Source organism: Sebastes fasciatus, chromosome 23, assembly GCF_043250625.1.
Source record: "Sebastes fasciatus isolate fSebFas1 chromosome 23, fSebFas1.pri, whole genome shotgun sequence".
NCBI classification, from domain to species: Eukaryota; Metazoa; Chordata; class Actinopteri; order Perciformes; family Sebastidae; genus Sebastes; species Sebastes fasciatus.
The window spans coordinates 1,228,204-1,244,117 of NC_133817.1; the positions used below are offsets into that span (position 1 = coordinate 1,228,204).

General features: G+C 44.0%; 1 protein-coding gene across 8 annotated transcripts in view; it reads right to left on the bottom strand.

The window, feature by feature from the left end:
* LOC141761904 (protein bicaudal D homolog 1-like) overlaps positions 1 to 11,773 on the bottom strand; it is a 39,911-nt gene extending 28,138 nt beyond the window's left edge. For 3 of the 8 annotated variants that reach the window (XM_074625573.1, XM_074625572.1, XM_074625571.1), the window contains exon 1: positions 11,266 to 11,770. In XM_074625573.1, the coding sequence (XP_074481674.1) occupies positions 11,266 to 11,487 (222 nt within the window). In that variant the 5' untranslated portion in view covers positions 11,488 to 11,770. Of the gene's footprint in view, positions 1 to 11,265 lie in introns of all 8 variants that reach the window. The other 5 variants (XM_074625569.1, XM_074625570.1, XR_012592664.1 and 2 more) reach the window with 4 other exon arrangements.
* Between the last annotated feature and the right edge of the window lie 4,141 nt (positions 11,774 to 15,914).

A 15,914-nucleotide genomic window follows, 5' to 3' on the forward strand; every position in this document is an offset into this window, starting at 1 on the left:
TTGACACAACACGCAGAACATAACGACATCCGTTCAATGTCCACAACAATAACCTCAGGCTGCGACATGTCATCAGAGTGAAATACGACCGGCAGAGTACATCACAGTAAAGAAGAAGATACCACAGCATGTGCTTTATAAATATAATCCTGGTATCATTAGTCGTTAGCCTGTTTCATTGTTTCATTTGTTGTATTTGTAACATGAAACCGGGACAAACCCGGACGTCTGGTCACCGTAGTTTTTATACTATCCAATCCAATCTAGGGATGCCAGGCTGAGGACATTTTCCCACCGGTTAATAAACTCGTAACAACTCGATGATGCTTAATATCTGTAGAGCGCTTACTTGTTTACAGTGTTGACCTGTGATGGTGTGCGTCTGCCACAAAGCTGCTCCGCTCCTGAAATTGAGCTAGATAGCAATGGACACGTTTTTTGATAAGACCTGACGAGCAGACACAAACACACACAGACACATGTTGCTGAATGTTGTTAAAGTCAACTGTCAAACGATGCTTAGAATGATAAATGATAAACGGACCTGCTTAATTCCGGCCTGCATTTGGGTCAAGAGTGAAACGAGCACATTTATCTTCTCTGATAAAAAGTTGGAGGTGATCTCTAGGAGGGTTGAACAGCCTCGTAGCAATGTGTGAATCTGCTTCCACTGTGGCTCTGAGAACAGCGTCCTACATAGCTGACACAGTGCCTCACTGCCAACTCTGACTTCATCCTGTCTCAGACCAAAAGAGACGAGGGAACAGAGAGGACAGGGACAGAGAAGCAGTGGCAGGACACACTGGCCTTTCTCCCATCTCCCAAAGTCTTTACCACACTATACTTCACCTCCTCCCTTCACACCGTCTATCATTCTCATCTCTGTCTGTCTCCCCGTTGTCTTCCGTTGCTCCGTCAGCATACTAATGCAGCCTGACTGAAGATTGTCCCATAAAACTGTCCCCGTCTGAGTGACGCTGTGGGAGCAGCTAAGACATCAGAGTGGGTTCATTGTGCAGCAACTAAAAGCTATAGCTGGTTTTTAAAACAGAGAAAAGGGATACCTGCTGTTGCATTAAGAAAGTGTTTTGTTTTCCGATGAGAGATAATGCTTTACTTGTTTGGTTCACATAATGTTCATCTGTTCCAATCTTGGACCCGCAGTGTGACACCGAGTAGCATGACGCAGCCCTTCATTTGGATGGATTCTGTGTAATTTGAGTCACACAGTCTGACCCAGAGTCAGACAAAGGGAGCTGGTATTTTCTAGCCCCATCCTCCCAGTTATCTCATTCACATCCTCACCATTCCCCTCCTTCTGTCGTTGTTCACGCCTCTATTCTCTAAGGTGAGGGATGATGTCATCATCCTGCAGACACACTTGAGAGGCAGACAAAAGGTGTGACACACATCCCAAACATTCGACTGCGAGGAAAGACTTGAAACCTTGTGATAGATATAGATACGGAGGAATGAAACGGTCCAGTTCCAGACTCCAGTTACAAAGCCTAAACGTTGACACTGATGTGTTGGAGGTGTTTCGGCCGGCAGTCTGCTGTGTCATTTCTCTGTGAACCTCCCACCATGACGTCTGGTCGGATCGATAGTCACCACATGCTAAATATACCACTGCCTGGCAGCTGACCTCACTGCGTGTGTGCGTGTTTCTCTTGCATCTATTGCAGTATCATTGGCAGTGAACTGACCTTGATTCACAATACTGGCAGCCCATCTGCATTTACTCACCCAGCTAGGGTCAGACACACACACACACACACACACACACACACACACACATGCACGTACGCACATTATTATTTAAAGCCTTCCCTCCCTGCAGGGAGTCTGATGTAAACAGCAGGCGTTCCCCGACCTTTAGAACCTCTTCCTGACATCTGAAGACACCTGCACACAGGAACCTCCATCACTGGCTTCACATAAAAAACGGTTTCGAAAAAAAAACTCCAAAGGGCGGCGTCCAGGAGGCGTCCTGATCAGATGCCCGAACCACCTCAGCTGGAACCCTTTCCCCTCCGATTAAATCGCCACCTTAACGTGGTGGAGGGGTTTGTGTTCCCCAGTGATCCTGGGCGCTGTGTTGTCGGGGGCATTAGCTCCTGGTAGGGGTCTCCCAAGGCAAAGTGGTCTCAGGGGAGGGGCCAGACCAAGAGCGATTCATAGACCTCAATGAATCGGACTTCACGGACTGGAGCAACCTCGCCCGGACAATGCAGACCGGGGGCCCCCTCCTGGAGCCAGACCCGGGAGGGGAGCTTACTGGCGAGCGTCCGGTGGCCAGGCCTTGGCCCATGGAGCCGCCACCCTACGGGCCGACCCCACGTGTAACGTCACGTGTTGAAAAGCTCTGCTAAAGTTAAAGGTCCCATGTCAGCTCATTTTCAGGTTCATACTTGTATTTTGTGTTTCTACTAGAACATGTTTACATGCTGCAATGTTAAAAAAAACACATAATTTTCCTGATACTGTCTGTCTGAATATACCTGTATTTACCCTCTGTCTGAAACGCTCCGTTTTAGTGCATTTCAACGGATTTGCAACAGAATTGCGTTGCTAGGCAACAGTTTGGATCCATGTGTACTTCCTGTCAGCTGATGTTAGTTACATCCACTGCTACAGGAATAAACTGGGACACATTTAGAATGTTTACGTTTAAAACCGTGTAATGGGTTAAATATTGTATATTTGTGACATCACAAATGGACAGAAATCCTAAAGGCTTGTTTCAAATGCGCAGTTTCTGAATACGGGTTGTGTGTATTTCTCCGTATATTGAGCGCTTCGATACTTTCACAGTATTTATAAAGCACTTAAACCTGCTTTATAATATAAAAGACATGAAAATCTTGCTTTTTGCAATATGGGACCTTTAAAGAATGAACATAAATATCATTCAAATTCAGTTTTCTCTGCAGACTAGTACTTGACATCTGTTGTATCTCAACTTTTCAAAATAGTTGATACAACTCAACTCTTCCAGCCAACATTCAAATGAGATTAAATGATCTGACCCCCCCATATGGAGACAGAACCAGTCGACAGGTCAATAACGGAGCATTTGCCTGAAGACTAGTGACGTGGTCCTTTAAGTCACTACTTTATGGGAAGAGTGGGACTATCCATCTCTCTCCTCTCTATCTCCATCATCCCTGTTTCACCGCTGTTGTTTCCAGAAGTAAACAGCTTCCCTCCCTTCACATTCTGTTGAATTCAGGAATAATAAAGGAGAGACGGGAACAAGAGAGCTTGCAAGGGAGAGCAGAAGGGATGGAGGGAGTAAAAGGAGAAGGAGAGGGGGAGGGGAACAGATAGAGGACATAATTACATTTGATATTACCTCATACTCCCTTGGCACAGGTCCTTCGTTTTACTTCCATCCAATCTTTTCATCCCTCTATTGTTCACAACACCACCTCCTATATGACTACCTCTACAGTTACTAGTTTCCACTTTAACATCACAAACTCAGACTTTGTGAGAGCTCTGTTATCCAAACACATGGATGCCTAAGGTAATTAAATTACAGCTGCAACGATTAGTCTGACCAAAACTACACAAGTAAGACACAAGTTGTTGTAAAATGGACAAATAACTGTTGCAACTGCACATCCAGCATCATCTGATGGAGGGAGAGACGTCACCAACCCATCATCCAATCACTGGTGATCAACAAAACCTAAAAGCTTGTAATTCACTGACTCATCAGTCCATTCAAGTTCATCTCGTGTTCAACGCTTCTTTAAAAAAAAACGAAACAAACATCGAAAAAAAACTGAGCTTTGTGTTCAGGAATCATAAAGAAATCATCATGACCTCATACTTAATGAATAATTTGCCACGTCTGCTCTGCTCTTTATGTGTGTACATGCATCTTTCAGACATCCAGTCTGCTCCTAAGTGCTTCTGAGCATGAGGTTGTGTCACATCCATAACTAGGCTACCAGAGAGCCGAGGAGAGAGGAGAGAGGCGAGACCACAGATCCAGGGTTTGTCTGAGGCCCACTACAGGAACTACATCTGGTACAACTTATATAACACACTACAAAACAAACAGTTTCAACAATCTTATTAAACTTCTCCTCGACTCAGGATTACTTTCCCGTGTCTGTTTTTCTTCCCCGGTATCGACAGAGGAAGCAGCAGGATACATCCTAAACCCCAGTGAGCGAGGCAGGAGGTGATTGGGCGTCACACGTCAACACGAGGAGAGAGAGGCGTCCCGCTGGCTGTGTGAAGTCACACGGAGGAGTAACAGAGGGTCACTCGGTCCCCTTCTGTTTTTAGCCTCGACGGATGCACGATACATTTTTCATCAGCGCTCCACTCGTCACACCCACAAATGCACCCCCCCTTCCTCGCAATGCTGCTCTGATGGGAACCACACACTACCTTTCTGTGAATCGTGTGGCCATGAGCTCTAACTGTGGCCAAAGATAAATACATTACCATTACTTCAGAAACACAGCACTGACTCATATCACTAATGATCTCCATCCTCTGAATGCTCTAGGTCTCTAGTTTGATCCATCCATCCTCTGAATGCTCTAGGTCTCTAGTCTGATCCATCCATCCTCTGAATGCTCTAGGTCTCTAGTTTGATCCATCCATCCTCTGAATGCTCTAGGTCTCTAGTCTGATCCATCCATCCTCTGAATGCTCTAGGTCTCTAGTTTGATCCATCCATCCTCTGAATGCTCTAGGTCTCTAGTCTGATCCATCCGTCCTCTGAATGCTCTAGGTCTCTAGTCTGATCCATCCGTCCTCTGAATGCTCTAGGTCTCTAGTCTGATCCATCCATCCTCTGAATGCTCTAGGTCTCTAGTTTGATCCATCCATCCTCTGAATGCTCTAGGTCTCTAGTCTGATCCATCCGTCCTCTGAATGCTCTAGGTCTCTAGTCTGATCCATCCGTCCTCTGAATGCTCTAGGTCTCTAGTTTGATCCATCCATCCTCTGAATGCTCTAGGTCTCTAGTCTGATCCATCCGTCCTCTGAATGCTCTAGGTCTCTAGTTTGATCCATCCATCCTCTGAATGCTCTAGGTCTCTAGTCTGATCCATCCATCCTCTGAATGCTCTAGGTCTCTAGTCTGATCCATCCATCCTCTGAATGCTCTAGGTCTCTAGTCTGATCCATCCATCCTCTGAATGCTCTAGGTCTCTAGTTTGATCCATCCATCCTCTGAATGCTCTAGGTCTCTAGTCTGATCCATCCATCCTCTGAATGCTCTAGGTCTCTAGTTTGATCCATCCATCCTCTGAATGCTCTAGGTCTCTAGTCTGATCCATCCATCCTCTGAATGCTCTAGGTCTCTAGTTTGTGGCTGTAAAGTTTCATGAGGATGTGATTATACTAGAGGTCACCACAGGTCATTTTATACAGGGAGGTCACTGAAATGTCTCCTATGGGGACTAACATCATCACACATGAATACAGGTGGACTCATTGGATCCACCAGTAGAACCTCACTTAATCTCAACTGTGAAGGCACACATTTGCATATTCATACAGTTTCAGCTTCAAAGCTTGTACATCTCAAATTCACCTAAAAAAATAAATAAAAGGCGATGAGGAGCTACAGGAATCTAAAAGGGTGGGAACAAAAATCCAAAGATGCTTAAATCCATCTGACACTGCGTCATCATTTGTAGCTCCTATCTGTAGGACACCTGAGCCGGCACCGAGCCCGATTACAACCAGCACCGAGTGGAGACGAGAGACTCGCTGTACAAATCAATGTGATGGACTCCTGTTGAGCTAATTAGTAGCAAGCTGTGGCTAGCGTCTGAGGCTTCCTCCCGCTGCCAAGCCAACGATTATTACATTAAACCGGCCGGTCCGTGGCGCCCAATTAGCTAATGCACATGACAACTACTGAATGACATGAAGGCTGAGGGTGACATCATACGACCTTCTTTACTGCCTTTTGTTTTTAGATGTCTTAAAATTGTCCTGATGAATCTTGGAATGAGTCTTGAAACCCGTAAATGAGTCAGCATTTTAGCATTTTAGCACCTCTGGTTCCCTCGTCTGGAAGTCAACAGGGTTTTTTTAAAGTGTTTTTAGTTAGATGCCTGAAGTAAGGTCTGTGGTTAACACAAGCTGAAGACATTTTAACGTTTTGTTCTACAATATAAAATACGTCAGTAACTATCCCCACTCGTGAATCTTGAAGCTTTTATGTGTCTTAAAAAAGGCGGTTGCTAACAAGTAGCTAAGGTTGTCTGGGATATTAAACGTCATCATGCCGAACACAGAAACTCATCGTGGTGACGTGAAGTCATGCGATTCTGGTGATTGCATTCACGCTTGAAAAATCATAAAGACGGTGTTCATTTATGAAGATTATCTTGCAGAACAAAGCGTGTCAGTATCGTAAACGTGTTTTTGCCACAGAGCTTATTTTCTGCAATAGTCCAAAACCCCAACGGAAACATCCCGTTGGCTTTTTGTCGAGGGAACCAGGGCGACGCTAACTTCCTGGTTGGCCGACAAAAATGACGTCATCCCTGCAGCACTCAGCAGAATACAACCTAACGCTCCACCAACGGTAAGGAAATAGCTCGTACTTTAAGAACGCACTGTTAATTCCTCAATGAAAACTTCAGCTGTTTCAAACAGAATCTTACACACATTCGGTCGCTGCCAGTAATGTTACTTAACGTTACCGGTTCATGGGAATTGGTGCAGCCTATGCATTGCCAACATTTTCAAATCCTACATATAATAAAGTTGCACCAATCTAAAACGGTATTTAATCGATGCATCTTGTGCTCGGGCTGCTTGTGTTTTCAAGAGATTGTTGAGAGTGAAGACAACATGAAGGAAGCTTTTGAAAAGGCTCGTCTTCTTTTCAGTAACACACATCTAACAAAGACATTTCTACTGCCAACCCTCAGTTAGCCGCTCTCTTTCACAGAGAATGACCGTAAACAGAGACTGCACAGAAAGAGTCTCATATACACTCATGAGACGGCAAAAACTCCACCATGGCACATTTCACAAAGTGAATGACAGAATAGAGACACAGACAGTAAATGATATTGGTGCTTGAGCTGCTTGCATGGCAATGAAAAAGTAATGTTTCTGTCCAGCGCACCCTTCAGCGTTGAAGTGAATCATTTATAGAAGAAACTGTTTATATAACTTCAGATTTGCACTCTGTGGCCTTACATCCAGACAGACTGTTCATGAAATACAAGGTTCTGGTGCTGCACTTCGTCTGAACCAGCAGCAATGTGGCTTTTATGTTATAGATCCCAGCAAACATTGAGATGACGAATGACGATTGTTTGAATGTCCAATCGAGACGTCCCGTTATGGTTCAAAAATAATACCAAAATGAAAGTTGTGCCAATGTCCAGGACGTTACCAGCAGGACATCCTTCCTGGATGTTCTAGCAACGTCGTACAACGGTTCGTATTCCTCATTTTTCATTCGTTTTCCTACGAATGTCCAGCAACACGTGTCATTTTCTGCTCGTTACATGCTGACACAACAACAACAACAACAACAACAACAACAACAACAACAACAGTAACTATCTAACTAACCTTTAGGTCACCTTAGGCCATACCTACAAACATAAAACCTGAGCTGTGATAAATCAGAATTCATTATGTAGATCACTGAACCAGAAGCTTCTCCATCTGAGCTGCCAGCAGCCAGCCATGCAGCACCGTGACTGCACTGGGAAGCTTCCAACAATCAGTGTGTTCAAGCTTCATTTCCCTGGCTGCCATTTACTCCTCCAGACCACTGCTGTCCATAACAAAGTGTCCACGGTGGACTTGACTGTGTTTAAATGAAATACTGTTGACTATAGGGCTGACACGAATGCTTCGATACTGGGGAGCTTCGAAGCAACGACCGTTGCCATGGTAATCGACCATGGAATAATCCCACAACAATATTCATTATTCATATTAAACATGAGATATTATTGGTTACGTGCAATGAAACGGTGGACATGGTGACAGACAGAAGAACATGTCAGCCTGCTGCACTGCACCGCGAAGCTTCGAATACCTTCGAATATTCCTCACCAAAGCTTCGAAGCCTAAAAAATGGTATTCGGGACGCCCTACTGTTGACACATACTGTATGTACTGGTACTGCTGCCTGCTACACACACACACACACACACACACACACACACACACACACACACACACACACACACACACACAGACCTTCAGGATGTAACTGCAACCTCGGTCTGTATCATAGCCAACAAACTGGTGAATTAGTGTTGCCGTGCATGCCTACATGCTGGGAAATACTGTTCTCTGATGCGTATCGATCAGAAAAATGAGTTGATCACTAGTGAGGCTGACGCAGCCTATTAGCCCTGATTGATTATCAAACTCAGTGGAGATAATTCACCTCCTGAGGCCAGAGGTAAACAGAATATAGTGCAGAATTACATAAACAACGTCATCAGATATCGTGCCATATGTACGTATGTGGTGCATGGAGGGTTGCTTGTAACAAGAATCAGGAGTTTCTCTACCTCTAAAGTGCTCTAGCACGTATCATATGTGTCATAAACTAGCTACAAAAATACTACAAACTGTCCAAACACAACAAGCAGCTGGTTGCAAAATGTCCTTATGGTCCTTTGAACCGTTTCTATTTATTTATTAACCTTTATTTAACCAGGAGTAAAGACTCATTGAGATTAAAAATCTCTCCTCCAAGAGTGTCCTGGCCAGCAGCATAGTTACACGGTTGCAGACATAAAACAAACATAACGAAGACAAAGAGCAAATTACAGAATCATAAGGTATCAAGAAACATTCATCAGCATTCAAAACATCTGCAGCCAGATGTGCTTGTTTCCAGATCTTTTAGAAGCACTTTACAGACATTCAGTGACACCAGCTCTCCAAGTTTCAGGTCATTTTGTAGCTGATTCCCAGAAGACGGAGCAGCAGACTGGAACGCCCCTTTTTCCAAGTTCAGTACGGACTTTGGGGACAGTTAGTAGGATTAAGTCCTGGGAGCGAAGACGGTACCTTCCCGTACTTTTGTGAAGGTTGTAGGTCCGTATAGATAAGATGGAAGCAGACCAAGAATAGCCTCATAAATAAGAACACGCCAGTGGTTCAGTCTACGGGTGGACGAGGCAGACCATCCTACCCGAGCATACAAAGAGCAGTAAGGGCTTTAAAGTTCTTAATAAATCTCAGTGCTCTGTGGTAGACAGAAGAAGAAGATGCGTGCATGTATATAACATCGCCGTAGTCCAGCACAGACATAAAGCTGGCAGAGACAAGCCTCTTTTTCACCTCGAAGGAAAAGCAAGACTTTGTTTCTAAAATAAAAACCCAATTTCAACTTTTTCCCCAGCTGCTGAATGTGAAGCTTCAATCCAATTCAAGAGTCAATCTCAGAGCCCTGAAAAGTGGTGACAGGTGGGAGATTCAGTGGCTTAGATTTTGCATTTGAGAACAGCATGCATGCAATGTGCCTCTGTAAAACACGTCTGATGCTTAAGGCTGCACTAATCAATAGTTTTATGTGAACAATGGATCAAATGACCATGTGCAATGTGTAATGTCATTAGTGACGAACCCACAGAGAATCATCACCAGCTCTGAGCTTTTTAACACCTTTCAGCTCATTGTTTTGGTGTTTTTGAACCAGTAAGTCCACTCTCATCATCCATGTTCCCTGCAGGTGGTTTACAGAGAACTTGCTCTTATAGAGATACTGTTCACTATCTGCTCAGAGACTAGCTGGTGAACATACAGTGGAGCAGTATGTATTCATTTGTATTTCTTCCCTTAACAAATCTCTCATCAACTAGTCGTTCCAGCGTCAAACCCCAACTCTAATATAACACAGAACATATAATATGTACATCCAAACAAACAACATACTGTACATATATATGAGGCTAATGTAGAAACTAGACATGAAACATGTAGTAGCCTAACCCAGTGGTCAGCAACCTTTACTATCATACTATTACTATCTGTCTGGAGCCGCAAAACATGTGATCATTGTGATGAAGGTAACACAGTTTATAGTCTAAGTATATAGTATATACGTCTAATGCAGTGAGGACCAAAGAGACAATGTACTACGGAGTATTAGGGCCACATTGAGGGAAAAAACATCTGAGATTTACACAATAAAGTCAGAATATTACGAGAATAAAGTCATCACTTTACGAGAAAAAAAAGAAAATTAAATGTAAAATTACTACTTCATAATATTACGACTTTTTTTCTCTTAAACTTCTGAATTTATTCTCGTAATATTATGACTTTATTCTCTAGATCTCAGATTTATTATTTTTCCTCAATGTACCGTCGTACCATAGACCTACAACAATGATAAATAAAAATGAAAATGTAAACAAAAGAACAGTTATTCATTTCCATGTTTAAACATCCCCAGGGAGCCTCTGGAGAGGAGCTGAAGAGACGCAGGTTGCTGACCTCTGGTGTCTGACTGTAGTCATGTAATGGGCGGGGCTGTGTGTTGTTGTCTGTCCAGCAGGTGTAACTGCAGGTAGTCTGCATCAGGTGCATCAGGCCTGCAGAGCAGCACACAGAGCTGCAGGTATATCAGCAATAGAAGTGATGCTAACACATCACAAAAGGATGAACCTATTTGTGATGCAATATATCCTTAATGCAATATATACCTCAAGTGCAACTACCTTTGTTTACATTTTATTTATTACATCTACCCTATCTCCTATTTTACAATTACCTCTGTTTACATTACATCTATCTTTATATTTTATACTTCTAGTGTAACACTTCTGTTTGTATTAATTTATTACATCTACTTTACCTGTTTTATTTGCTTTATAACTGTGTGTGTTCCTAATAGAAGACTTTTTTTTTATTATAGGAGCACATGATAGTGATCATATATCAATTATCGATAAACATCATGTTCATATATATACTGTATATATATATATATATATATACACTAAACAGAGCAGATAATATTATTAATATTATTATTATAGCACATGATAATGATCATATATCAATTATCGATAAACATCATGTTCTATATCTTACATTACATCTATTTTTATATTTTATACTTCTAGTGTAACACTTCTGTTTATATTAATTTATTACATCTACTTTATCTGTTTTATTTGCTTTATAACCTGTTATATGTTTTACCTGCCTCGTTTAGTCTTGTCAAGTATTTGTTTTAAAGCACAATGACAATAAAGCTTTCTGTTCTCTCTTCCTCCGGTAAGGACCCACCTCCTGCAGCTGCTCCAGCTCCAGCCTCATCGTCTCCTGCTCGGCCTCCAGGTCTGCGTACTGCTGCTTCAGGCTCTGGTTCTCCTCCAGCACCACCAGCCCGCACTCCGCCGCCCGGACCTTCTCCCGGTTGGCCTCCGCCAGCTCCCGGGTGAGGCGCTCCACCTCGGCCCGGCACTGCTCCACCGTGTCTCCGCATCCTCCTGCTCCACCGGCAGCCATCGCTCCTCTTCCTCCTCCTCCTCCTCTTCCTCAGAAACAGCTGAGACAACAACCCCCCCCCGCCTCCTCTCAGAGGACTCACTCCGCTGCTTCAGATCTCAGGTACAAAAATATAAAATATAAAATAACAAATAAACATCCTTAAAGCGTCGAGTCATCATCAGCATCATCACCAGAGGAGGAAGTCATCTTCATCTTCAGCCAGCGAGGCTCGAAATGATGCAGCGATTCATCCTCATCCTCCTTCCGCTGCCTGCATCCTCCTCCTCTTCCTCTTCTCCTCCTCCTCCTCTCCTCTTCCTCTTCTCCTCCTCCTCCTCTCCTCTTCCTCTTCTCCTCCTCCTCCTCTCCTCCTCCTCCTCTTCCTCTTCCTCTTCTCCTCCTCCTCTTCTCCTCCTCCTCCTCTCCTCTTCCTCTTCTCCTCCTCCTCCTCTCCTCCTCCTCCTCCTCCTCCTCCTCCTCCTCCTCCTCTCCTCCTCCTCCTCCTCTCTCCTCCTCCTCCTCCTCTCCTCCTCTTCCTCCTCCTCTCCTCCTCCCTCCCTCTTCCTCTTCCTCCTCCTCCTCCTCTTCCTCTTCCTCTTCTCCTCCTCCTCTTCTCCTCCTCCTCCTCTCCTCTTCCTCTTCTCCTCCTCCTCTTCTCCTCCTCCTCTTCTCCTCCTCCTCCTCTCCTCTTCCTCTTCTCCTCCTCCTCCTCTCCTCCTCCTCCTCCTCCTCCTCCTCCTCCTCCTCCTCCTCTCCTCCTCCTCCTCCTCTCTCCTCCTCCTCCTCCTCTCCTCCTCTTCCTCCTCCTCTCCTCCTCCTCCCTCCCTCTTCCTCTTCCTCCTCCTCCTCCTCTGCTCCTCCTCCTCCTCTTCCTCCTCCTCCTCCTCTCCTCCTCCTCCTCCTCCTCTTCTCCTCCTCCCTCCTCCTCCTCCTCCTCTCCTCTTCCTCCTCCTCCTCCTCCTCCTCTCCTCTTCCTCCTCCTCCTCCTCCTCCTCCTCTTCCTCCTCTCCTCCTCCTCCTCTTCCTCCTCTCCTCCTCCTCCTCCTCCTCTCCTCTCCTCCTCCTCCTCCTCTTCTCCTCCTCTTCCTCCTCCTCCTCCTCCTCTCCTCCTCCCTCCCTATCCTCATCCTCTTCCTCTCCTCCCATCCTCCTCTTCCTCTCCTCTTCTCCTCCTCCCTCCCTCTTTCTCTCCTCCTCCTCCTCTCCTCCTCCCTCCCTCTCCTCCTCCTCCTCCTCCTCCTCCCTCCCTCTCCTCCTCCTCCTCCTCCTCCTCCTCCTCCTCCTCCTCCTCCTCTCTTCATCCTCCTCTCCTCCTCCTCCTCCTCCTCCTCCTCCTTCTCTCCTCCTCTCCTCTTCCTCCTCCCTCCTCCTCCTCTCCTCCTCCTCTCCTCTTCCTCCTCCTCCTCCTCTCCTCCTCCTCCTCCTCTTCTCCTCCTCCCTCCTCCTCCTCCTCTTCCTCCTCTTCCTCCTCCTCCTCTTCCTCCTCTTCCTCCTCCTCTCCTCCTCCCTCCCTATCCTCATCCTCTTCCTCTCCTCCTCCTCCTCCTCTTCCTCTCCTCCTCTCCTCCTCCCTCTAACTCTCCTCCCGTCCTCCTCTTCCTCTCCTCTTCTCCTCCCTCCCTCTTTCTCTCCTCCTCTCCTCCTCCCTCCCTCTCCTCATCCTCTTCCTCTCCTCCTCCTCCTCCTCTTCCTCTCCTCCTCTCCTCCTCCCTCTAACTCTCCTCCCGTCCTCCTCTTCCTCTCCTCTTCTCCTCCCTCCCTCTTTCTCTCCTCCTCTCCTCCTCCCTCCCTCTCCTCATCCTCTTTCTCTCCTCCTCTCCTCCTCCCTCCCTCTCCTCATCCTCTTCCTCTCCTCCTCCTCCTCCTCCTCCTCCTCTCCTCCTCCCTCCCTCTCCTCCTCCTCTTCCTCTCCTCCTCCTCCTCCTCCTCCTCCTCCTCCTCTCCTCCTCCTCCTCCTCCTCCTCTCCTCCTCTTCCTCCTCCTCTCCTCCTCTCCCTCCTCCTCCCTCCCTCTTCCTCTTCCTCCTCCTCCTCCTCTGCTCCTCCTCCTCCTCTTCCTCTTCCTCCTCCTCTTCCTCCTCCTCCTCCTCTTCCTCATCCTCCTCCTCCTCCTCCTCCTCCTCCTCCTCGTCCTCTCCTCCTCCCTCCCTCCTCCTCCTCTTTCTCGCTCCTCCTCCTCCTCCTCCTCCTCCTCCTCCTCCTTCTCGCTCCTCCTCCTCCTCTTCTTCCTCCTCCTCTCTTCCTCTCCTCCTCTCCTCCTCCTCCTCTTCTTCCTCCTCCTCCTCTCTGTCTGGCTGTTTTTCTGCTTATTCACTGGCACCAGGACGCCATCTCTTATATCAATTATCAATAAACATCATGCTCATATATATATATATATATTATATATATATATATATATAATATATATATATATATATATATACTAAACAGAGCAAAAAGTGTTTATTCTTAATAATGTAATATTTTATTATTTTATTATTATATAGCACATGATAATGATCTTATATCAATTATTGATAAACATCATGTTCATTATATATGTTATACTATACAGTATATATATACATATATATATATATATATATATATATATATATATATTAGTTAGTGGTCCAATTATTAAACAGAGCAAAAAGTGTTTATTCTTAATAATGTAATATTTTAATATTATTATTATTGTTATACTATATACTATAATGATCAGTCTCCAAACCCAATCAGAGCTTTATGAGCTTTTAAAAATACGTATTGTATTTTTAAATTTATAACTATATATTGTTATACTATATATATATAAAAGAATGAGCATGATGTGTATCGATAATTGATATATGATCATTATCATGTGCTCCTATAATTAAACATTTTTTAATATTATTTCTAGGACATTGGGGCTATTGAGTGCACGCGAGTACATTTATTTTAGTATAACAAGTTATTAAAATAATATAGTATAGGCTACTTTAAACTTTTATATTGAAAATATGTACTTGTACTTTATATTTATAAATCATATTGTCACTTTATACTTTTGCCAAAATGTAGGGTACAATATGAAAAACCTTGTCTAGGTAGGATAAATAGAAAGGTATGAAGATAAAGAAGAGCATTGATTTATCAGAGTGTGAAGGTATTGATCTCCTGCAGGGGGCAGCAGCACGCCGGAAGTGAGTTTATCCCGCTACCGACATTAAACACACGAAGAAGTCGTTGGCCAGCCTTCAAAGTAAAAGTACAAACAAATTTAAAAATAATAATATATTTTTTAATTGGTTTATAATGCATTACATTTTCACAGTTAAAGCTTAGATTAATATTAAACGCCAAAAATAGTCCTAAAATATATTAGAATACAATACTGTGTAAAATGGGTAGATCATGAAAAACACTATAAACACTTTTCATCACTAGTTGACTAATATAATATAATAATGATAATAATGATAATAATATGAAGAATAGAAGACTTACTTAGACTACTTATTTGCTCTGTAATTTATATGCCTTGCAATGTTCTTCCAATTAAAAAATATATAAAATAATAATAATAATAATAAATAACAACAAACAAGACATTATGAAATGAATGGTACTACTACAGACAAAATATAAATATGTGAGTTATTTGTACATTCAGAACAAATATACAACCAAATGCATAGTCTCTGGCATGTGTTACTGATGAATATATGGGCAGATAAAGACTGATAAAAAAAAATAAGAATTATAAAACAGTCACTGTGAAATTAAAACAATCTTTTGAAATTTAACATTTTTAAATTAAAAAAAAAGCTGGAACAGGATTAAAGGGACTGTTAGTTAGAATCCTAAATGTGTTGTTAACAGCTTCACCTGTGTCCGTTAAGTCAACTAAAGTCAGCGTCCTGTTGCTGGCGCTTGTGCTCGCTCTGCATAGACATGAAGGAGCATCGCTCAACACAGTGAGGAGACACACGTCAGCTAAAAGCACAATATCACTCTATATTTCAGCTGCTTGGCAGTAATGTTAGCTGACCAGACCAAGGTCTCTCCATGAATCAATGCTGATCCTAGTGTTGGCTTTTCCCGCCTCAGCCTCCCGACCGCGGCCGGAGGGAACGGGGGAGACGATAACGTTTCTCTCTGCAGAGCCCCGTCACTTCACAAGACACGGGAAACCTCTGTTGGTCTGGAGGAGCTGCAGCAGTTATTTCTGCACAAACGTCCACTGAACATTCACTAGATATTCTCAGAGCTAAACTAACTCTTCTGCAGTGTGGAGTGAGCAGCATGCACGTGAGAGGTGGAGAGAGAGAGAGAGAAGGAGCGCGGTGTGTGAGTGTGTCCCGACCCGGTACATTTATACTCTTAAAAAGTTACAAACAGTCCCTTTAATAAATAAAAATAAGAATTTGCAAACATCAAACCGGCCAAATCAAACCTGATGGCCCACTTTGGCCAGCC